This window comes from Macaca thibetana, chromosome 7 (assembly GCF_024542745.1).
Source record: "Macaca thibetana thibetana isolate TM-01 chromosome 7, ASM2454274v1, whole genome shotgun sequence".
Taxonomy (NCBI): Eukaryota; Metazoa; Chordata; class Mammalia; order Primates; family Cercopithecidae; genus Macaca; species Macaca thibetana.
Window position 1 is genome coordinate 105,086,298 of NC_065584.1, and position 18,098 is coordinate 105,104,395.

The 18,098-nt window shown below is 39.2% G+C and overlaps 1 protein-coding gene across 15 annotated transcripts in view; it reads right to left on the reverse strand.

The window, feature by feature from the left end:
• Positions 1-18,098, reverse strand: part of AKAP13 (A-kinase anchoring protein 13) — a 352,869-nt gene that overhangs the window by 111,781 nt on the left and 222,990 nt on the right. The window contains exon 1 of one of the 15 annotated variants that reach the window (XM_050797979.1): positions 11,855-12,680. The exons of the other annotated variants lie outside the window; for them this stretch is intronic. Within the exon in view, the coding sequence (XP_050653936.1) occupies positions 11,855-11,935 (81 nt within the window). The 5' untranslated portion in view covers positions 11,936-12,680. Of the gene's footprint in view, positions 1-11,854; positions 12,681-18,098 lie in introns of those variants that run through there. 15 annotated transcript variants of the gene reach the window in all.

The following is an 18,098-nucleotide window of genomic DNA, read 5'->3' on the forward strand; positions in this document are numbered from 1 at the left end:
ATGCAATGAGTAACACATTTATCTGTCTCTGACCCTAGAATCCCATGACTTCAGCCAGCACCCAAGAAACTGTCAGGATGTAAGTTAACTTGCCAGCTTGTAAGTACAGTAAAATCTCAGATCCACCACATTCTTAACAATTAGTATATACTATATAGTATTAAAAATTTTACACAGAGTTGCAGCCAAAAATCTCTTGACATGTTACACTTGTGTGATCTCCTAATCTATTTTCAATTGGGTGGATATGTCTGAATGACCACAAAGAGACAACTTATATTCCTTTTAACTTTCCTGAAGTTTCCCAAACTTTCTTCAATAGTTATATATTTATTTTATTTTAAAAAATTTATCTCGATAAACTTATTTTGTAACTTCAGGCTGATAAAAAAATAGTATACATAAAAAGTAGAAATAACTTTAAGTTGCAAAGACAGCACAGAAAGTTCCCGTTTATCCCCACTCCCTTCCTCACCGGTTTCTCCAACTTTAAAATCTTACATAACCATGGCACAGTTGTCAATACTAAGAAACCAACACTGGTACATTACTATTAAGTAAACTCCAGACTTTATTTGGATTTCGCTTGTTTTCCCACTAGTGTTCTCTTTCTGTTCCAGGATCCCATCCAAAATGCCACATTGCATTGTGTGTGGGGGGGGGTGTGTGTGTGTGTGTGTGTGAGAAAATGTGTGTATTATTTTGCATTTTAACATCTTTATTGAGATGTAATTCATATACTAGAAAACTGGCCCGTTTAACGTATATAATTCAATAGTACTAGTATATTCACAGAGTTGTGTAACCATCACCACTATGTAATTTTAAACATTTTTATCTTGACAAAAAGAAACCTTATATCTATTGGTAGTCATGCCTCACCCCCATCCCGTCCCCTAGTGCCTAGAGAGCCACGAATCTATTTCTCTCTCTACAGATTTGCTTATTCAGGACATTGCATACAAATAGAGTCATACATTATTTGGTCTTTCATGCTGGGTTCTTTCACTTAGCAAAATGTTTCCAAGGTTCACCCATGTTGAAGCATGTAACAGTACTTTACTTCTTTTATTTCCAAATAATATTCCACTGTATGGATATATCCACATTTTACTTATCTATGCACCAGTTGATGGGAGATCTGGTTTTGTGGTTTTTTTTTTTCCCCCACTTTCTGACTGTGATGAATGATGCTACTATGAACATTCAGAGTTTCTGTGTGGATATGTTTTCAATTCTCCTGGGCATATATGTAGGACTGGAACTGCTGGGTGTTATATACGACAACTTTATGTTTAATACTTTAAGGAGATGTCAAGACTGTTTTCCAACATGGCTGTACCATTCAACAATTTTTCTACATTCTTGTCAATACCTATTTTTGTTATCTTTTTTATTGCAGCTACCACAGTAGGTGTGACACAGGTGCTCATCCTGAGTTTTTTTTTTTAACGGAAAATATTTTAAAATCTATTGTTACTTTCTAGAAAAGGAAGATAGTGTGAAGATGTAATGCTCACCATGCTGGGATGTTTCTGTCCTTTTTCTATTTTTTAAAAACTGTGTTAAGTATCTTCTATATAATAAACACTGTACCAAGCCTTAAAAACAAAAGCAGTAAAACATTGTCCTCAAAGAACTCACAGATTACATGTGAGATGTGAAAATGTTAGGTTGGTCAATAAGCCTACCACAGCATCTTGCATAGCAGACAATGAAATGTGTGTTCACTTGGACAATGCGTGCTGTAATTAACAGAGATGGGAATGACAGTGAATGGAACACTATATTGCATATAGTATTTTCAGTGCTACATATAATTCTGGTTGGGTCACAAATGTTATATATACAGAGACACTGGGCCAGAATAACAACTTGCCATTTTACTTCATACTGTATGTGTGTGTGTGTGTGTGTGTGTAAAACAGAGAACAGAGAAGTCAGAGATGGCACACACCAGTGTCTAAGAGCCAGAGAACTCGGGAGATTAGAGCGTCACAAAAGCTGCAGCAGAGAAGTCAAAGCAGATACAAAACAAAAAGAAGTTACTGAATTTGGCAACTGTGAGCTCAGTAGTTCAAGACCAGCCTGGGCAACATGGCAAAACCCTGTCTCCACAAAATATACAAAAATTAGATGGACATGGTTGTGAGCACCTGTAATCCCAGCCACTCAGGAGGCTGAGGTGGGAGGCTGGCTTGAGCCAGAGAGGTGGAGGTTGCAGTGAGCCAGACAGCACCACTGCACTACAGCCTGGGCGACACAGCCAGACACTGTCTCCACAAAAAAAAAAAAAGGGTTATGAAAGAACTCATATTTCTCGATTCATGATACTTTAAAGTACCATCCCATAGATTTCACCTTTTTACAGACCCGTGAGAAGGCATGTTGCCATTTTAGAGGAAGAAAACACACTCAGTGAGGCTTGGTGATCTGTGGAGCACATACATGTATATGAACCATATTGTATTTACAGCCTTATCTGCTCAAAAGACCACAAGCTTCCCGAGAACAAAATCGTATCTATTTAACAGGTCTCTGCAATGAGTAATAAGTGCATGGTTCATGGTGGATGCTTAATGAATAATTTTTTTTTGAATTCGTTATCCTCAGTGATTCTGAAGAAAACAGTGGAGAGATTCCTTTAGGATTACAGCCCTGTCTCCCTTTATTAGACCCATAAAAAACCTGAGGCCAAAGGAGGCAAAGTAATTTGATGAAAGTAATAAATATTTCAAACAGAGGACCCAAGGTTTCCTCACTTCCAGGTTTCCAAATTTCCCCCTCAAGAATTTCTTCTTGTTCTTTTCCCTTTTTCTTCTTTCTCCTTTCATTTTCCCTCCTTCCTTTTCAGAAAAAGAAGCTCTGTCACCCCAGGCTGGAGTAGAAAGTCCTGGGCTCAAGTGATCTTCCCGTCTCAGCCTCCTGGGTAGCTAGGACTACAGGCATGTGCCACCATGCCCAGCTGTTTTTTTTTTTTTTTTAATTATTTTTTATTATTATACTTTAAGTTCTAGGGTACATGTGCATAACGTGCAGGTTTGTTACATATGTATACTTGTGCCATGTTGCTGTGCTGCACCCATCAACTCGCCCAGCTGTTTTTTAAAAAAAATTTTGGAGAGACAGGGGTCTCACAATGTTGCTTAGGCTGGTCTTGAATTCCTAGCCTCAAGCAATCCTTCCACCTCGGCTTCCCAAAGCATTAGGATTACAGCCTCGAGCCACTGTGCCACCTCTTCTTATTCTTTACTTTGTCTTAGAATTCAATAATAATTGTTTAAAATTTTGTAGTATTAAATTGAGTAAGTTTGGCAAAGTGTATTTCACATCTTCAAGATTTATTGGAAAATAGTCATTGTTGGTTTAGACAAAAATATTTAGAAAATAAGGCATTAATGAAATGACACAAGTAAAATATGAAACTGTGGACACCAATTTTTTAAAATATCAAAATGCTGTAACTGAAAAAATCTAGTTTGTTTGTTGTAGGCTCTGTCAATTACTAGGATCCTGTGGTTCTAATCACCAGCAGTTAACTAACAATGATGTCCTGAGGAGGCTCACTGTCTCTAAGAACACAAGAAGCTTAAGCAAATCTGAGATGATGCACACTTTCAGGCAAGTTCTCTCTTTTGAATTAGGCTTCATTCACAAACATTTAAAAGTAAAACCTACACTGAAGAACAGTAAGGTTTCCGATCATTCAGGGCTTCTGCATCAGGATTGATTGGGAAATCTAGCAGAAGAAGTCTTCTTAAAGTTATCTTGCTGTCAGCTACACACTGACACTCATCCACACAGCTAGCCAGCAGCACTGACGGAGTGCTCACTTTAGGCAAGAAACCAGGTTAAGGTACAGCAATAGACAGGAAGGTGAAAAAGACATAATTCTGATTACAATTGGCATAGTAGGTCCCACAGTTTATAATTTTAATACAAAATGCCTTGGGTTACAAAGGCTTGACGTCCCAGGATGATAAATATATACATACATCCTTACGAGTCTATGGATTATCAGATTCAGTGAGATAGCTCCATAAACCATGGCCTGTAAGTTGGGAAACACTGATTAATTTGTGTAATAAAAGAGGTACACAAACAGCTAAAATCCACAAAAGAAAGTCCCCAGCATGAAAATAATTCCTGCTCAAGAATCTGGGAAAAGCTCAACGAAAGTGTTGGTATATGAGGTAGGCTTTAAAAGCGGACAATATGCTTGAGAGAGAAAGATGGTAAGGCAGGGAATTCTAGCTATACAAAAAAAGCATGAGTAAAGCAGTTAGGACACTCCAGAGCTGGACTTCATAGCCTTTTGCGTCACAGACTCCTTTGAGAATCTGCAAGAAGCCCTGGAACTCTCACCAGGGACATGCATGCTACGTCACAATCAGCGGTTCTTTGCATAGCCTCATAACCCAGGTTAAAGACTTTTGCTTTTGATGTTTTTCAGGAACACAAAAAGCCCAACAGTATCCAGAAGTGTAAACTGAGCACGGAAGAACAACAGGAGATACAGCTACAATGAATCTAGGCTTTGTTCTCTAACAAGGGTGGACCCCGCCAATCATACAAGCAAGGTAGTAAAAAGATCAGTACTATTCTTGGCCAGTAACTCTAGATGTGTACAGATAAAATGGGAGAGTAGGGAGGAAGGAAACATACGGCATCTGAGACACAAAGGCCAGTTAGGATGAGCCTGAACTAGTCTAGTCTAGAGGCAGTGTATACCTGGACTGGGGAGCACATAAAAGGTATACATCAGAAAGTTAGTACAAAGGGCAAAATTCACATAAGTAAGAGAGAAAAACTGGTCAAAGATCCACAATGAACAGATATAGGAAATCTAGAGGGAAGAAGATGATGTACCCTATTTGCCCATGTCGAGTTTGAAATAACAACATGTCTTGCAAATGGTTACACAAGGTTTTGGAAGCTTGAGAGAAAGGCTGGCGCTAGCTTCATTTATTCTTGAAGTGATGGATGAAAAGAGCGTGCAAGAGAGCCAAGGCAGAGCTTGCAAAAAGAAAAGACACACTAAGGGTAGCATTCATAGTAGATAATACATATTTGCAGATGGGGTGGCTTGGAAAGCTCATACTTGCTGGCTTCTTACAAACACAAACAGGACAAAAGTAAGTGTGCATTAGGGAAATGCAAATCAAAACCACAATGAAGTAACACTTCATATCCAATAGGATGGCTTTTAAACAGAAAAAGATAGAAAATAAGTGTTGGTGAGGATGTGTTGAAATTGGAAATCTTGTTCATTGCTGGTGGGAATGTAAAATGGTACAGCCACTGCAGAAAACAGTATGGCAGTTTCTCAAAAAACAAAATTAAACATACAATTACCTTATGATCCAGCAATTCCACTTCTGGGTATACATGCAAAGAACTGCAAGCAGGAACTCAAACAGATATTTGTATACCAATGTTCATAATAGCATTATTTGCAATAGCCAAAAGGGGGCAACAGCCCAATGTCAACTGATGGATGAACGGGTAAACAAAATACGGTATATACTTAACAATGGAATGTTATTTTTGCCTTAAAAAGGAAATTCTGACACATGCTATAATATGGACGAACCTTGAAGATATTATGCTAAGTGAAATAAGACAGTCACAAAAGGACAAATGTTGTATGACTCCACTTAGTACCTAAAGTAGTGAAATTCATAGAGATAGAAAATAGAATGATAGTTGCCAAACTAGCAGGCAAAAAGAATGGGAAGTTAGTGTTTAACAGGTAAAGAATTTCAGTTTGGGAATACGAAAAAGTTCTGAAGAGATAGCTGGTAGGATGGTTATATAACAATGTGAATGTACTTAATGCCACTGAACTATATACCTAAAAATGGTTAAAATTTATGGTATGTACATTTTATCACAATTAAGAAATGAATGTGCAGCAGTTAGGGATATGCAAGTTTGTTTAGAGAAAAGTAGTCAGGCAGCCCACACAGTTAGAGTCAGAGCCAGTAATCTGGGCCAGACACTACCAATCATGGTCAATGTCATTAACCAGAGGACAAGCTCCATATGTATTGTGTGTGGAAAGAATGTCAAAACATGTATCAGCATTTTCAACCACATCCTGTGAAATAGCAACACCAAGCATATCATATTCATGTGTGAGGAATATTGTGCTTACTATAAAGTAAGCTGCTTAAGAGATGTAAAGTGGATTACAAAACATCTCGCCCTCCTTCTGCCCTATTTCAGAATCATTGATGTGGCAGGTAAATTTGTCCTAGTCTTGATTCTTCTATTCATCAACAACTCCACTATTTCTTTCTCACTCAAACAACCAAGGCAACTTAAAGGCCACACTATGTGGCTCCATTTTTTAAGCAATGGGAGTCTTGCTAGGATGCTCGGACTGGTCTTGAACTCCCGGCCTCAAGTGATCCTCCTGTCTCAATCTCCTAAAGCGCTGGGGTTACAGGCATGATGTGAGCCACTGTGCCTGGCCACATCTGAAACATATACTGCAGGAAATCAAAAGCCACCAGACATTTTTTTATTAGAGGGATCTTGTTCTCATGTTAGTCTCTTTTCCAAATGTGATTCAAAGACTGAGGTTTTTCACACTAACAGATAAATTGGTTCCTTATACTATCAACACTCTTCTCAGTCAGTTCTGAGACAAATCCTGGCAAAAGATTCTGATCATCAGCAGAATTAGGAGACAGAATAGGAAGAATCATCAGTGTTGGCACTGCGAATAATTTGAGTTTAAAGAGAAAAATGAAGATGATTATGTATCTTTCTATTCAGATTTACCCTTTTGGAATCTTGAGCTGTGAACAAAGTATAGGACGGGCAATTGACTAAATGGGTAGGAAAGTGAACGGGTGATTCAGAAAAGCAAGTAGCTGGAACTGTGGAAAACAGAGACTTTACCATTAAACATCTATATCTTTTGGAGAGACAAGTCACCAAAACATACATTTTGGCTCTGATCACATTTATGACACTTTAGCTTAAAAACACAGTCATTAGTTTCCTTTGTCCATACTATCTCCATGACAACCAGTCCATGGACACCACAGGTATTCAACATCCAAAGTTCTGGTGAATTATGGTGCACATGAAATACAGGATAATGGAAGTTACCTCAGAAGAAATGTCAGACTTATCCAGGTAACTTTTAAATTTCTGACACGAAGCCTACGGACCCCTTGTGATTATCCCTAAACCACACCCACAATGTGTTCCCATCAGTCAGAAAATAGAGCTGTACATATTTTCAGTGGAGAGGGAATTGCCTTTGTTTCTGGCAGTGTTTCTGTTACTCTTCGTATCTGAACATCCTAATAATACAGCTCATGGTCACACCCAGCCTTCCCAGCCACTGCCCATATTTACTTCCTCTGCAACTGTCTCAGGAGATCCTGCCTGAGCTACAAGGCTGAACAAAAGGAAGCAAAAACCCACCATCCGGACATAGAAGCCAACACTTGAGTCAAAGTCTTTTCAGGGAATTGGACTGTATCTGAGTGGCTATATATATGGCTGTCTTCAATCCAGAGCTTCCTTATGTCTTTTGTTTTGCTGCAATGTGGACGTCTCTTACAGTAAGCAAACTTTTAGGGAATGTGTGTTTCTCTGCAAAATGACACCACAATTAGAGACAGACTACTCCTCCTCAGCCTCAGCCAAAGAGCTCGTGTGGCCTGCCCAAGCGTCGTGAGTGGGGAGGGGATCGTCCTCCTCTGTAAATATTTTCATTCAATGTACACAAAACACGGTTGCAAATCTTTTAACCATTTAGCTAACATTCTGAATTGCTGCCTACAAAATACTCTCTATAAATCATCAGTAACAAGAAGGATCACATTACTATTAACAGGCAGTATTTTTCCAGGTACCCAAAGTTACAAAATTAGTAAAACAGCAGTGGCCCAGGCTAAAAGCCATGTAAATCAGCAGTAAATCCTTGATTCTGACCCGCTTCCTTTCGGTACGCTAATTTTACAGTCACTTTCTGATACCTGCTGTCCTCTAGTAATGCTCACCATGAGCTAAAGTTGGCTACTGAACTCATTTGGGTGAAAGCTCCCATCAGTCACCAACTTCCGAAGTCAACACTAGCTTTTTGAAGGATGCTAAGAAAAATGGGCATGTTGGTACCAAAGGGCCCATGCCAACAATTACAATTCTTTCATACCCCATTTTTAGCATAGATTCATAGTTACCAACCACATACTGTAAGAATCAGAAGTCATGCATCCATCAAGGAAAGGAGAAATGGGGGAATGTCATATACAGAGGAACAGGAATGGGTATGTGTATATTACGCTGGGGAACAGACGAGTGGGTGACCAAGGAATACTATCAACTTAGGTTTTATTACTTAGAAAAAGTTCAGAATAGAGGTAATATTTCAGAGGTGTTGGGGGTTGATGATGGGACAGAAGAGCTGATGTGAGGACAACACTAGCATATCCAGCCTCAGCGAAATCTTACAAGAAGGTCTTGATACAGAAAAGCTACCATGTAACTATGCAGAACTAACAAAGGAATCAGGGCAGAATGCAGAAGAAGCCAAAGAAAGTGTGGGTACGTAACACAGAATGAGAACGTTGAAGCTAATCTACAGTGAATTATTAGGATGCCAATGGGAGGGACTGGAGTTGTAAATGTGGAATACCAAAGTGACAGGCTCAATTTAAACTCTGTAATTACTGCCACATTTCATCTCATCTGTTAAACACAATTTATATAACATGATCCTTATGAATCCATACTTACAAAGATAAATTCATTTAACCAACAAACGTTTTGAGTGTTTAGATAGTATTAATGAACAGATAAAAGTGACAGACTCCTTAGTACAAAAAAGCAAACTTCCATAGATAAAAGTGGAGAACATGTACATGACGGCTTGAGAATTTATGTGGCACCCAACATAACTATTTTTTTAAAACACTAATAGAAAATACTGAAATTCGAAATAATTTTGTAGAAAGAATTGAAGAACCCTACCAAATGGTTTTTTAGAATTGTGAGAAAACTTTGCTAAAAATCATGGGACAAAATGAACTTATATGCCATGGTGTACCTGTCCTAAGTATTGTAGAAGGAATTCCTGCACTGAGAAAGAAGAGACCAAAAGTCTAAGATAGAAAAAGAACACATATGTATATATCAATAAAAGCTAATATATATATTCATGTAATAAAAGGAATTGATCGACTCAAAAAAGAGGTCTAGGATAGCAAGAAAAACATGGACTTTGAAACAGTCCAACCTGGGACTGCATTCATATGTAATTATCAATTACATACGAGATGTGAGGCACTGGGAAAGTTATTAACTACACAAATCTGTTTTCCCATACGTAAAATGAGACAAAGAGTAGGAATGTAAACATTAAATGCCTGTGTCTCATATCCATTCACTTCTTCCCACTTCAGACCACAAAACCCTCTTATTCTGCCTGTGCTATCATAACGGCAGGCTAACCAATTACTCCCAGAATAATCTTTTCAACACGTACACTGAGAGGTAAGGCATCCTCCCCATGGCTGTCAAGGCCCTGCTCTTCCAGGTCCCACCTCTGGCTCTGGCCTTCTCATCCTGCTACCCCACTTTCTACTCAAGGGGCTCCCATCCACCACAATGGCCCTATGTGCTCCTTCCTTCCTCAGGGCCATGTATTTGCTGTTCATTCTTTCTAGAGAGCTCTTCCTTAGCATAGCTAATGTCTTTCCATCCTCTGGAGATCAGCTTTTTAAATGTCTGCACCTCGAAAAGATCTTCTGTCCAAAGACCATTCTATCTGAAATAGTTCTGCCCACTACACAGCACCCTACTCATTTCTTGCAAATCAATTACAACGGTTTGTACTATAAATTTCTCTATTTATTATCTACCTTTAAGCAATAATAGGATAAAGACTGTACCCCGTGGCTCGCATGGGATAGGTACTTAGGTTTCTTTAAGTTTACAGCTCTCAATGATGTTGTCTTCTCCATCTCCAAAGCAAAGAAACTAACAACAAATGTCCCCATCTCATTTTAAACTGGAAACAGGGTGTTTTCAGGACTCCTGGTGTTTATTTACTAATGACTATTTTCTGAGAAGTGAAGTTTTCTCTACTGAAAATTTTTTATTATTTATTGGGCAGGATAGTACAAACAAACACCTTTATTAGTTGTAGGTTTGCGGGGGAAGAAAAACAAAAAACCACATTCTTGTCACTCAAGTTCTTCATACCCCTCACCATGCTCAAGAAAACCCTCGGGCTCTTCATATGAATATGGGGTAAAAAGTAACTGCCTGGCAAGTCTCGAATTAAGAAACGTATATGGAGGTGCTTCGTTAAAACTATAAAACAGCAACTCTGAGGCCAACAAGCCTGTACTGATTTAGCTCCATTCGCAAAGGCTTTCCATGCCCACCTAGAGTATAAAGTATTATATATTTTAGCATTACTTTAAAAGTTCAATATTTCTTGTGATACTCAGATTTTCTTTTTATCCTTCTCCCCACCCGCAGGCCAAATCATAGGGTATCATGCACAAAAAGATCCTAAAAATGAGATTCTCCTAAATACATCATATGAGGACAAAAATTTTTAAACATCATTGTGATCTCACAGAGAAAATCACATTTCAGAGAACCCAAAATGAATAATATCTTGGAACAATTTCAAAACAACAAGTTACCAACTGCTGGCAGCCGAGGCCCAGCAAGTCAACTACCTGATAATGATTATGGAGAGACACTTACAACACTCTACCACAAATCACAACTACTCTACCTAGTGCCCTGCCCAACATGGCATTTCATTGGTTTTTGTGTCTAGCCTTCTGAGCCCATTCCTTAGCCTCACTCGAGCAAAGAAAATCAAAAAGACCCAAGTAATAAACTGAATAGATAAATCAATAAAATAGGTCCACTATTTCCTTGACCAGGGCAATGTATTTCCACTTTGGTTAAAATCACCCTCACCTCCACATACAGCCTCAGAAGTTCAGATACTGGGGTTCTTTCCGTCATCTATGAAGCGCTTGGTTGACTTCCAATTTCCCCTGCCTTTGCCAGAAAACTGCTAAATTTCCAAAAAGTGCTCTTTGAGCTGTCCAACATTCCCAGACTCTCATCTTACCGGCTGGAGGAGTTTTTACTAATTTTAGATTCAAGGATGCCTTCTGTGAGCAATTAGCTATTCAGAGTCTCCGCCCCCATCCTGCTTAGACACCAAACATCACTAATGCTGAGAACACAAACAAATACAGCTATCAACAAAGTCAGAAGCTACCTCCGAAAAGCAGTCAAACCAAGCCAAAATGTCAGCTCTGCCACCTTAATAAATAGGTTTATTGGAAATCCTTCCAAAAGAAAGAAATGTTGCCTATCTTTCCCCTAAAGAATTGAGTGAGACCGTAGCAGAAAAACAGAAAAGACTCAGACAAAAGACAGAAATACTTAAAAGACAGAGGCAGAGAAAGAGACTGCCAGAGAAAGAGACCAGGCAGATGGGGGTGGAGTCTGGGGGCGGAGGGGTGACAGAGACAGAAGGCCAAACAGAGCAACTTGGAAGGTGAATTTCTCCTTCTGTGATTTTCAACAGTATGAGGTTCTCCCAAGCATAAGAATCCATTTTAATGCAAGTAAAATTACATCTCAACAGTAAGTAGTCCAATGCTGATTCCCAAGCACCTACTGCTTCCTGTTCAGATCCTCCTTTAAGAGGCTTACAATCACCCCTCATCCTCCATTGTACACAGATTTCTCAGCCTTTCTCCCAATACAAGAGGGCCAGGGACATGGCTACTGGGTTCAAAGCACTAAAACAGCCCGCAGAGCTTCAAAATGCATGAGGTGCGGCCCCCCTTACCTTCAGCAACACCACGTCCACAGTCCTGTCCACCTTGGAGATGTCACAGAGGCTGTAGCGCCTCTTGTGCCGTTCATACATTTTGCCCAAATGCAGGAAAGAACAGAGAAAATGCAGGAAGTATATCCACTGTTAACTTGGGAACCAGTGTGAGTCCTTAGTTCCAAATTTCTCACGGTGAGGTGGAGGAGATCTCTGCCTTCCAGATTCCTCTCTATATAAAAACTCTCAAAGGGGTCAAAAACAATGAATTAAAAAGAAATCAAGGAGAATCCAATTCCTTGAACTGACTGAGAACTTGCTGGTAACTTCAGAGTGCTGAAAAGATGACTGTAGAACTCATAATATAAACAACAAACATCCCCTAATGCTATACTTTGTGCAGATCTTGACTGAAAGAGAAGCAAACAGCGTTTCCATCACTGGCAATGACTCCTGTAAAAAAATTAAGAATAAACTGGCCAAGCATAACGGCTGATACACGTAGGGAAAAAAACCCAAGAAGGCAATAAAAATCCAGTATATATTTTGCCAGGAAGAGGGAGAGAAAGAAAGGAAGACGACGCTATTTCAAAGCGATGACATGAAAAAAGTCATTAGATTCTGTTCTTGCTTAAAACAAAAACAAAGACAAAGAAAATCTACTTTTCCTTAAAGAAAAAAAAGTAGAAGCTGGGAGATGCTTTTCAAAGCAAAGTCTTTAGAGTCTGTCTCTTGCTCACCAGGCAGTGGGACTTGGTTTTGATTTAAGTTGAAAATCTCTAAGGACAGCAGAGTAAAAGGGGAAGAAAAAAAAAAAAGACCACTCCTGCAGTACTCCCTCTCTCCCTCCCTCCCTCCCTAGCCAGCCTCCTCCTCCCTTTTTCCTTCTCTCTCAGGAACGTCACTGCTTGCCCTTTCAGCTCTGCTCCCGCAGCCTTGGAGGTTTGAAAACCCAACTGCAGTTGTGGGAACATGATTCATCTACAGACGAAGAGAAAAACAAGGCTTCCTTTTCCAACCCGCTTCTTCCTCCTCCTCCTCCTCCTCCCACCCCTATGAAAAAGGCTTTGTCAGGCATTGCAAGATGCAGCTCAGTTCTTTGATGTCAGAGTAGTATGCTAATAAAGGAAGGGGGGTGTTATACTAAACACCACAAGTGTGTACAACGGACTCGTCCCGAGGTACAGAAAACTGAAACTACCCAAAGCATACACTGTACCTCCCTGCCAAATGCGAGGCAATGATTTAACATGAGAAAAATGTTAGCCAAATATTGCAGTTATGTCTCTAGGATCAAGACGTGGCTACAAATGTGTCTGATAAGGTTTAAAAATTATCAAGAGTTAAGCTTTATTTTGGGGGAGGGAGAAGGGAGGATGGAGTTAGACTGAAAGAAAATGAAAAGGAAAAGGAGTGGAACAAAGGAGTTCTGGATATGTTAATATTTGTTGTGACTAAGCATAGCTGTCTGGCTGAGACTTCTCCTTCAATGTTTCTATGCACACTAACTGGGTCTTGAATGTGGGTCTGCTACTTCATTTGCCTGTTTTCTTACTATTCCACACCCTTCTAGTCCCCACCCTAACGTTCTCAGGGACCGACTTACTTCAGAATGCATTCTCTCACCTGAGACACTCTCTTACTTGGATCATAAACGATTTGGGAGGGAAAAGGATGAGGAACTGAGGGGAGCAAAAAGCAGAAAGGAGTGAAGAAACAAAAGAAAAAGGGATTAAAAAAAAAAAAAGATTTCTCTTTCTAGGAGCTGCTGACATTTTCCTTGAGTTGGCCAGAGTAGTCCTTAGCTAGGCTGTGAAAGCAGGGGCTCAAATAACCACAACAGAAGAGGAGAGGAGAGATTTAACACCTACATTTCTGTTGACATTGCAAACAAAGTTGGTGGAAAGGTTTTTCAGGTATAGAAAAAGGGTATAGATCAGCCGTGTCCTCAGGCCAGGTATTCAAGTCGCTGACCAGCTTAAAGGAGGGAAACAGCAAACCCTGCTAAGAAGAGTGCAAACATTTTCCTCAGCTTTCTGTTAATACACCACAGCTACAGGCTTTAATCCGAAATAAAAGCCGTAAGGTTTTATCTCCCTATTCCTCACTGGTTCATCTGAGGAATGAAGGTGGACAACCCCTCCCCTTCTCATGCCACCAGTGAGCCTTGGTTCTTAGTGGTACCAACATGTGCACTGAAACAGATGTTGCTTTTCATTACAAATGAGACTAGAAAACAGTAGAAACAAGACGATTTGACAGAGATTTAAAAGTTGTAAATAAAATTCTTGCTCTGGCTTATCAAAAGCATGAGAACCTGACCAGAGATTTACAAATACTTCCAAACTATGTGGTCTAGGGCACAGATAGAAAGAGCCTTTAGGCTTGAATGTATAGATAAACTGATAGTTTATTATCTTTTCTGTAAAAGCTTTCACCAAGCTAGAATGTAGAACTCGCCCTTCTTCTTTTTTTGAACACAGAGCTGCCTCCCCTCTGTCCGAAATATGGTTTGTTCCTCACTGCCACGCCCTTCTGTTTTAATTAGAATCAAATGATTCCTGCTTCCAAGATTCCCAGGCATGTCTCTCTAGGGATCAGAGACGGTTTAAATCACCATTAAAACCTTCCTACCGGCCCGGCGCAGTGGCTCATGCCTGTAATCCCAACACTCTGGGAGGCCGAGGCAGGCGGATTATGAGGTGAAGAGATCGAGATCCTGGCCAACATGGTGAAACCCTGTCTCTACTAAAAATACAAAAATTAGTCGGGCATGGTATCATATGCCTGTAGTCTCAACTACTCGAGAGGCTGAGGCAGGAGAATCGTTTGAACCTGGAGAGGCGGAGGTTGCAGTGAGCCAAGATAGTGCCACTGCACTCCAGCCTAGCAACAGAGGGAGACTCCGCCTCAAAAAAAAAAAAAAAAAAAAAAAAAGCTTTTCTACCCTAACCCTGTCCAGTGACTTACATGCAGATAATCTATATCAATCTAACAGATATTTTGTGACTCCTAGTGGAGGCAAGCAAAAGAAATAGGTAACAAGGTGTCTGTCTTCAGGAAGTTTATAGGAGAGGGAAAATTGTTTCAAAATAATATAATTTTCTGAAAGAGCCTAGATTACTGTTTGAGACATATAGAACTAACCTTTTTATTTCTAACTTCTGGATTTGTGCCACAGGCTGGAAAGCTAGATTTCCTGCTCTTTCTGCATATTAAAAGGACAATTCTTTACATATTCTGCTCCTTCTTGGAGGACAACAAATACCCTGGGTGGGAAATAAATGCTCTGGGTGGAGAAAAGAGTCTGTGTTGCTTTCCCCTCTGGATCTGCTCAGCACTCCCCAACAGAAGACAGAATCTGCAGTCTTGTGCTTTTGCAGTTGATGTGACAATTCCAAGTTTTTATCAAAAACATCTGGAACCAGTGAACAGTAATTCTGCTAGGATTTTGAAATACAGCAACCAATCATTTCATATCTAAACCAGAGCTGAGAGTTACAAATTTAAATGGAGTTCTGAATTTATTTCCCTTTTCCTTTAATTTGGGGAACCTGTAGTAAAATATTTTATTATTTACAGCCATACTACTTAACAGTAGTTACTTACAGTATTGATTATCTCTCCTTTCTCTCTGCAGCCTCCGTCCTGCCCTCTATCCACACAAAGGGTACCAGATTCTTTAAAAACAACCGGTGCTTTTAGTCTGTCTCATGCCACAGGCCCAACATGCAATTCTTAAAGATTCCAGAAAATGAAATATAAAAATACTTTATACATCTTAATTTAGCTATAGCATTTGTGTTCATGAATTAAATTTTCATTTGATTTACTTAACTACAAGATCTAGCACCTTACCAAATTGTTTAAGCATTCTTATGGGTCAACACTGTGGCTGCTTTAGTTCCAGTTAGGGCAGAAGCCCGTGTGGAGTCTCACAGCAAAGTTTCTGAATTAGGGACACCATCTAGTGGGGGATGCTGAAGACCCAAACAGAACACCAAAGGTCAGTGAATATTTTTGTGGGGGTGTGGGGATACGGGTGGGGCTCATCTTCTGCTACTAAGTATTTTTTCCTGAAAGCCCAAAGTGAACATAAAGTAGCAGCATGTGACTGGACACTGGTTAATGACTCACCAATGATCAATTTTACTCTCTGCAGAGAACACAAGGTACTAAGTGAAAATCAAGGGTTCTTTGTCTTCCTAGGTGTGCCATTATCTCACTGAGCAACTTGGGAGATATTAGTTTGACCCTCTGGACCAAGATTTCCAGAATGGAAAAATGAGAGAGATTTGATGCTAGGTCATATCTGAAGATCCTTCTTGCTCTAATATTATATAGTGCCAGTCTGAGATTAGGAAGTTATTGCCTGCCATATAGTTCATAGGATACGGTAGTTTCAGAGGAGAAAGAAAAGGGAATTGAGACATTCTCTTAAAACTTGCAGAAAACATTATTCCTGCATAATGACACTTTCTACCTTGTTCTTCACGTGAAATGGGAAGGAAAAGTTTACCACAGTCAACAATTTTCATTAATCTAAACTTAAATATAGTGAGTCATCCAGAGTTACACATATGTTGGTGGTAAAATGTATTAGAATATAGATAAAACATTTAGCCTCCACTTGAGCAACTCCTGTTTGCTTAGATAATAGACTGCTTCAAATAAGAGGAATGAATATTTCACAGGTGAAAGAAGAAAATAATTTACAACGGCTGCAAAGGCATTGTCTCCAATTAGGCTTTCCTTGTAAATTTCAGTGCAGGTGTTTAGGTGCTAGGTGCTATGGCTCCAGGAGAAGCAGTTCTACTGTTCCCTCCTAGCCTTCACTGACACACAGATTTGAAGGTTACCAGACAGTAAAAGGGTAAAGGAGAAGGAGAGACCTAGAAGGCCATAACTAGCATTTCTTTTCAAATTAGTAGCAAGCAGTAGCCAACAGCTCCTTTCCTTAACCCTTTACTGTCTTTACAAGAAGAAATCTTAAGACAAATTAACTGGCGGCAGCAAACTGACAATAATAGCAACAATTAAAATAACAAAATAATATAGAAGAATATAAGAAAAAAGTATGTTCATAAACTTGTGCTCTTTACAGGAACAAGGTCTCATGTATCATACACACAAATGTTAAATTGTACTAAAATTACCAACAGCTTTATGAAATAAAAGGCAGGAGGAAGGAAGAAAGGGAGATGGCAGAATCAAAATTTCAGTTGGGAAAACAGTGACAGGACAGTTTAATCTCGAGGACAGGTCTTTTGGAGCAAGATCTATTAACCACAACATTTAATGAATACCTCCTGTTTGCCAGGTGCTTCCACAGGTACAATTTCATTTATTCCACATAAAAAGCTATAAGGTGAAATTTTACTGTCTACAGATGAGGAAAAGTAGCACTCAGAGTTTAAATCAGTTATATAACATCACACAGCTAATAAAACAGGCTTGCTTTAAACTCAGTTCCGTAAATCAGTCTTTCCACTACATCTTATTTTGCCACTTGATAAATCCCCCAAGAAATGAAACTATAACAGAAAAAAGTTAGTATCTGAGGAAAGAAAACTTGGGATTCATTGCTCATTATCAATATTCCTACATTTGATTTTTACATAAATGCTAAAGGACAGAAAAAGATGTTTTTTTTTTTTAAATAAAAATTCCAAGTGATTCTTAATTTTACATTAAATGAACTCAGCTTTTCTGCCAACATTTCAATATTTGACATTCCACTTTCAAAAAGTTTCTCACTATAGTAATATCTTACAAAAATCTGAATGAACAAACCAAACACACAGAGTAAAAGATCTCTGGATATTGACAATTGCTACCCAAGTCTTCCTTAAAACGAAGAGATACACTGATCTGGCTTTTTTCTTTGGAGCAAACACTGGCTATTTCTTTTGGCAGCATTTCAGATATTTAAAGATGGCCATCGTGCCTCACCATCTTCTTCAGGCTTCTCTTTCGAACCATGATTCCCACAACGGTTCCTCAGACAACAGAGTACCTGAGTGCTCTCCAGTTAGTGTACTTCTTGTGATGTGGATGCCACAAACAAAATCCTCTGACATAGTGCACACTGGGATGACTAAGATCAAATTGGTTTTCTTGACACACATACCACACCACTAGAAGGATAAGCTTATTGTGAAATAAACTTACTTCCCATATATTTTCTTTCAGAGTGACTTACAGCATCAGGTCTCCTTTAAACTATAATCTTGTGATTTTATTTTAAAACTTACTTTATAGC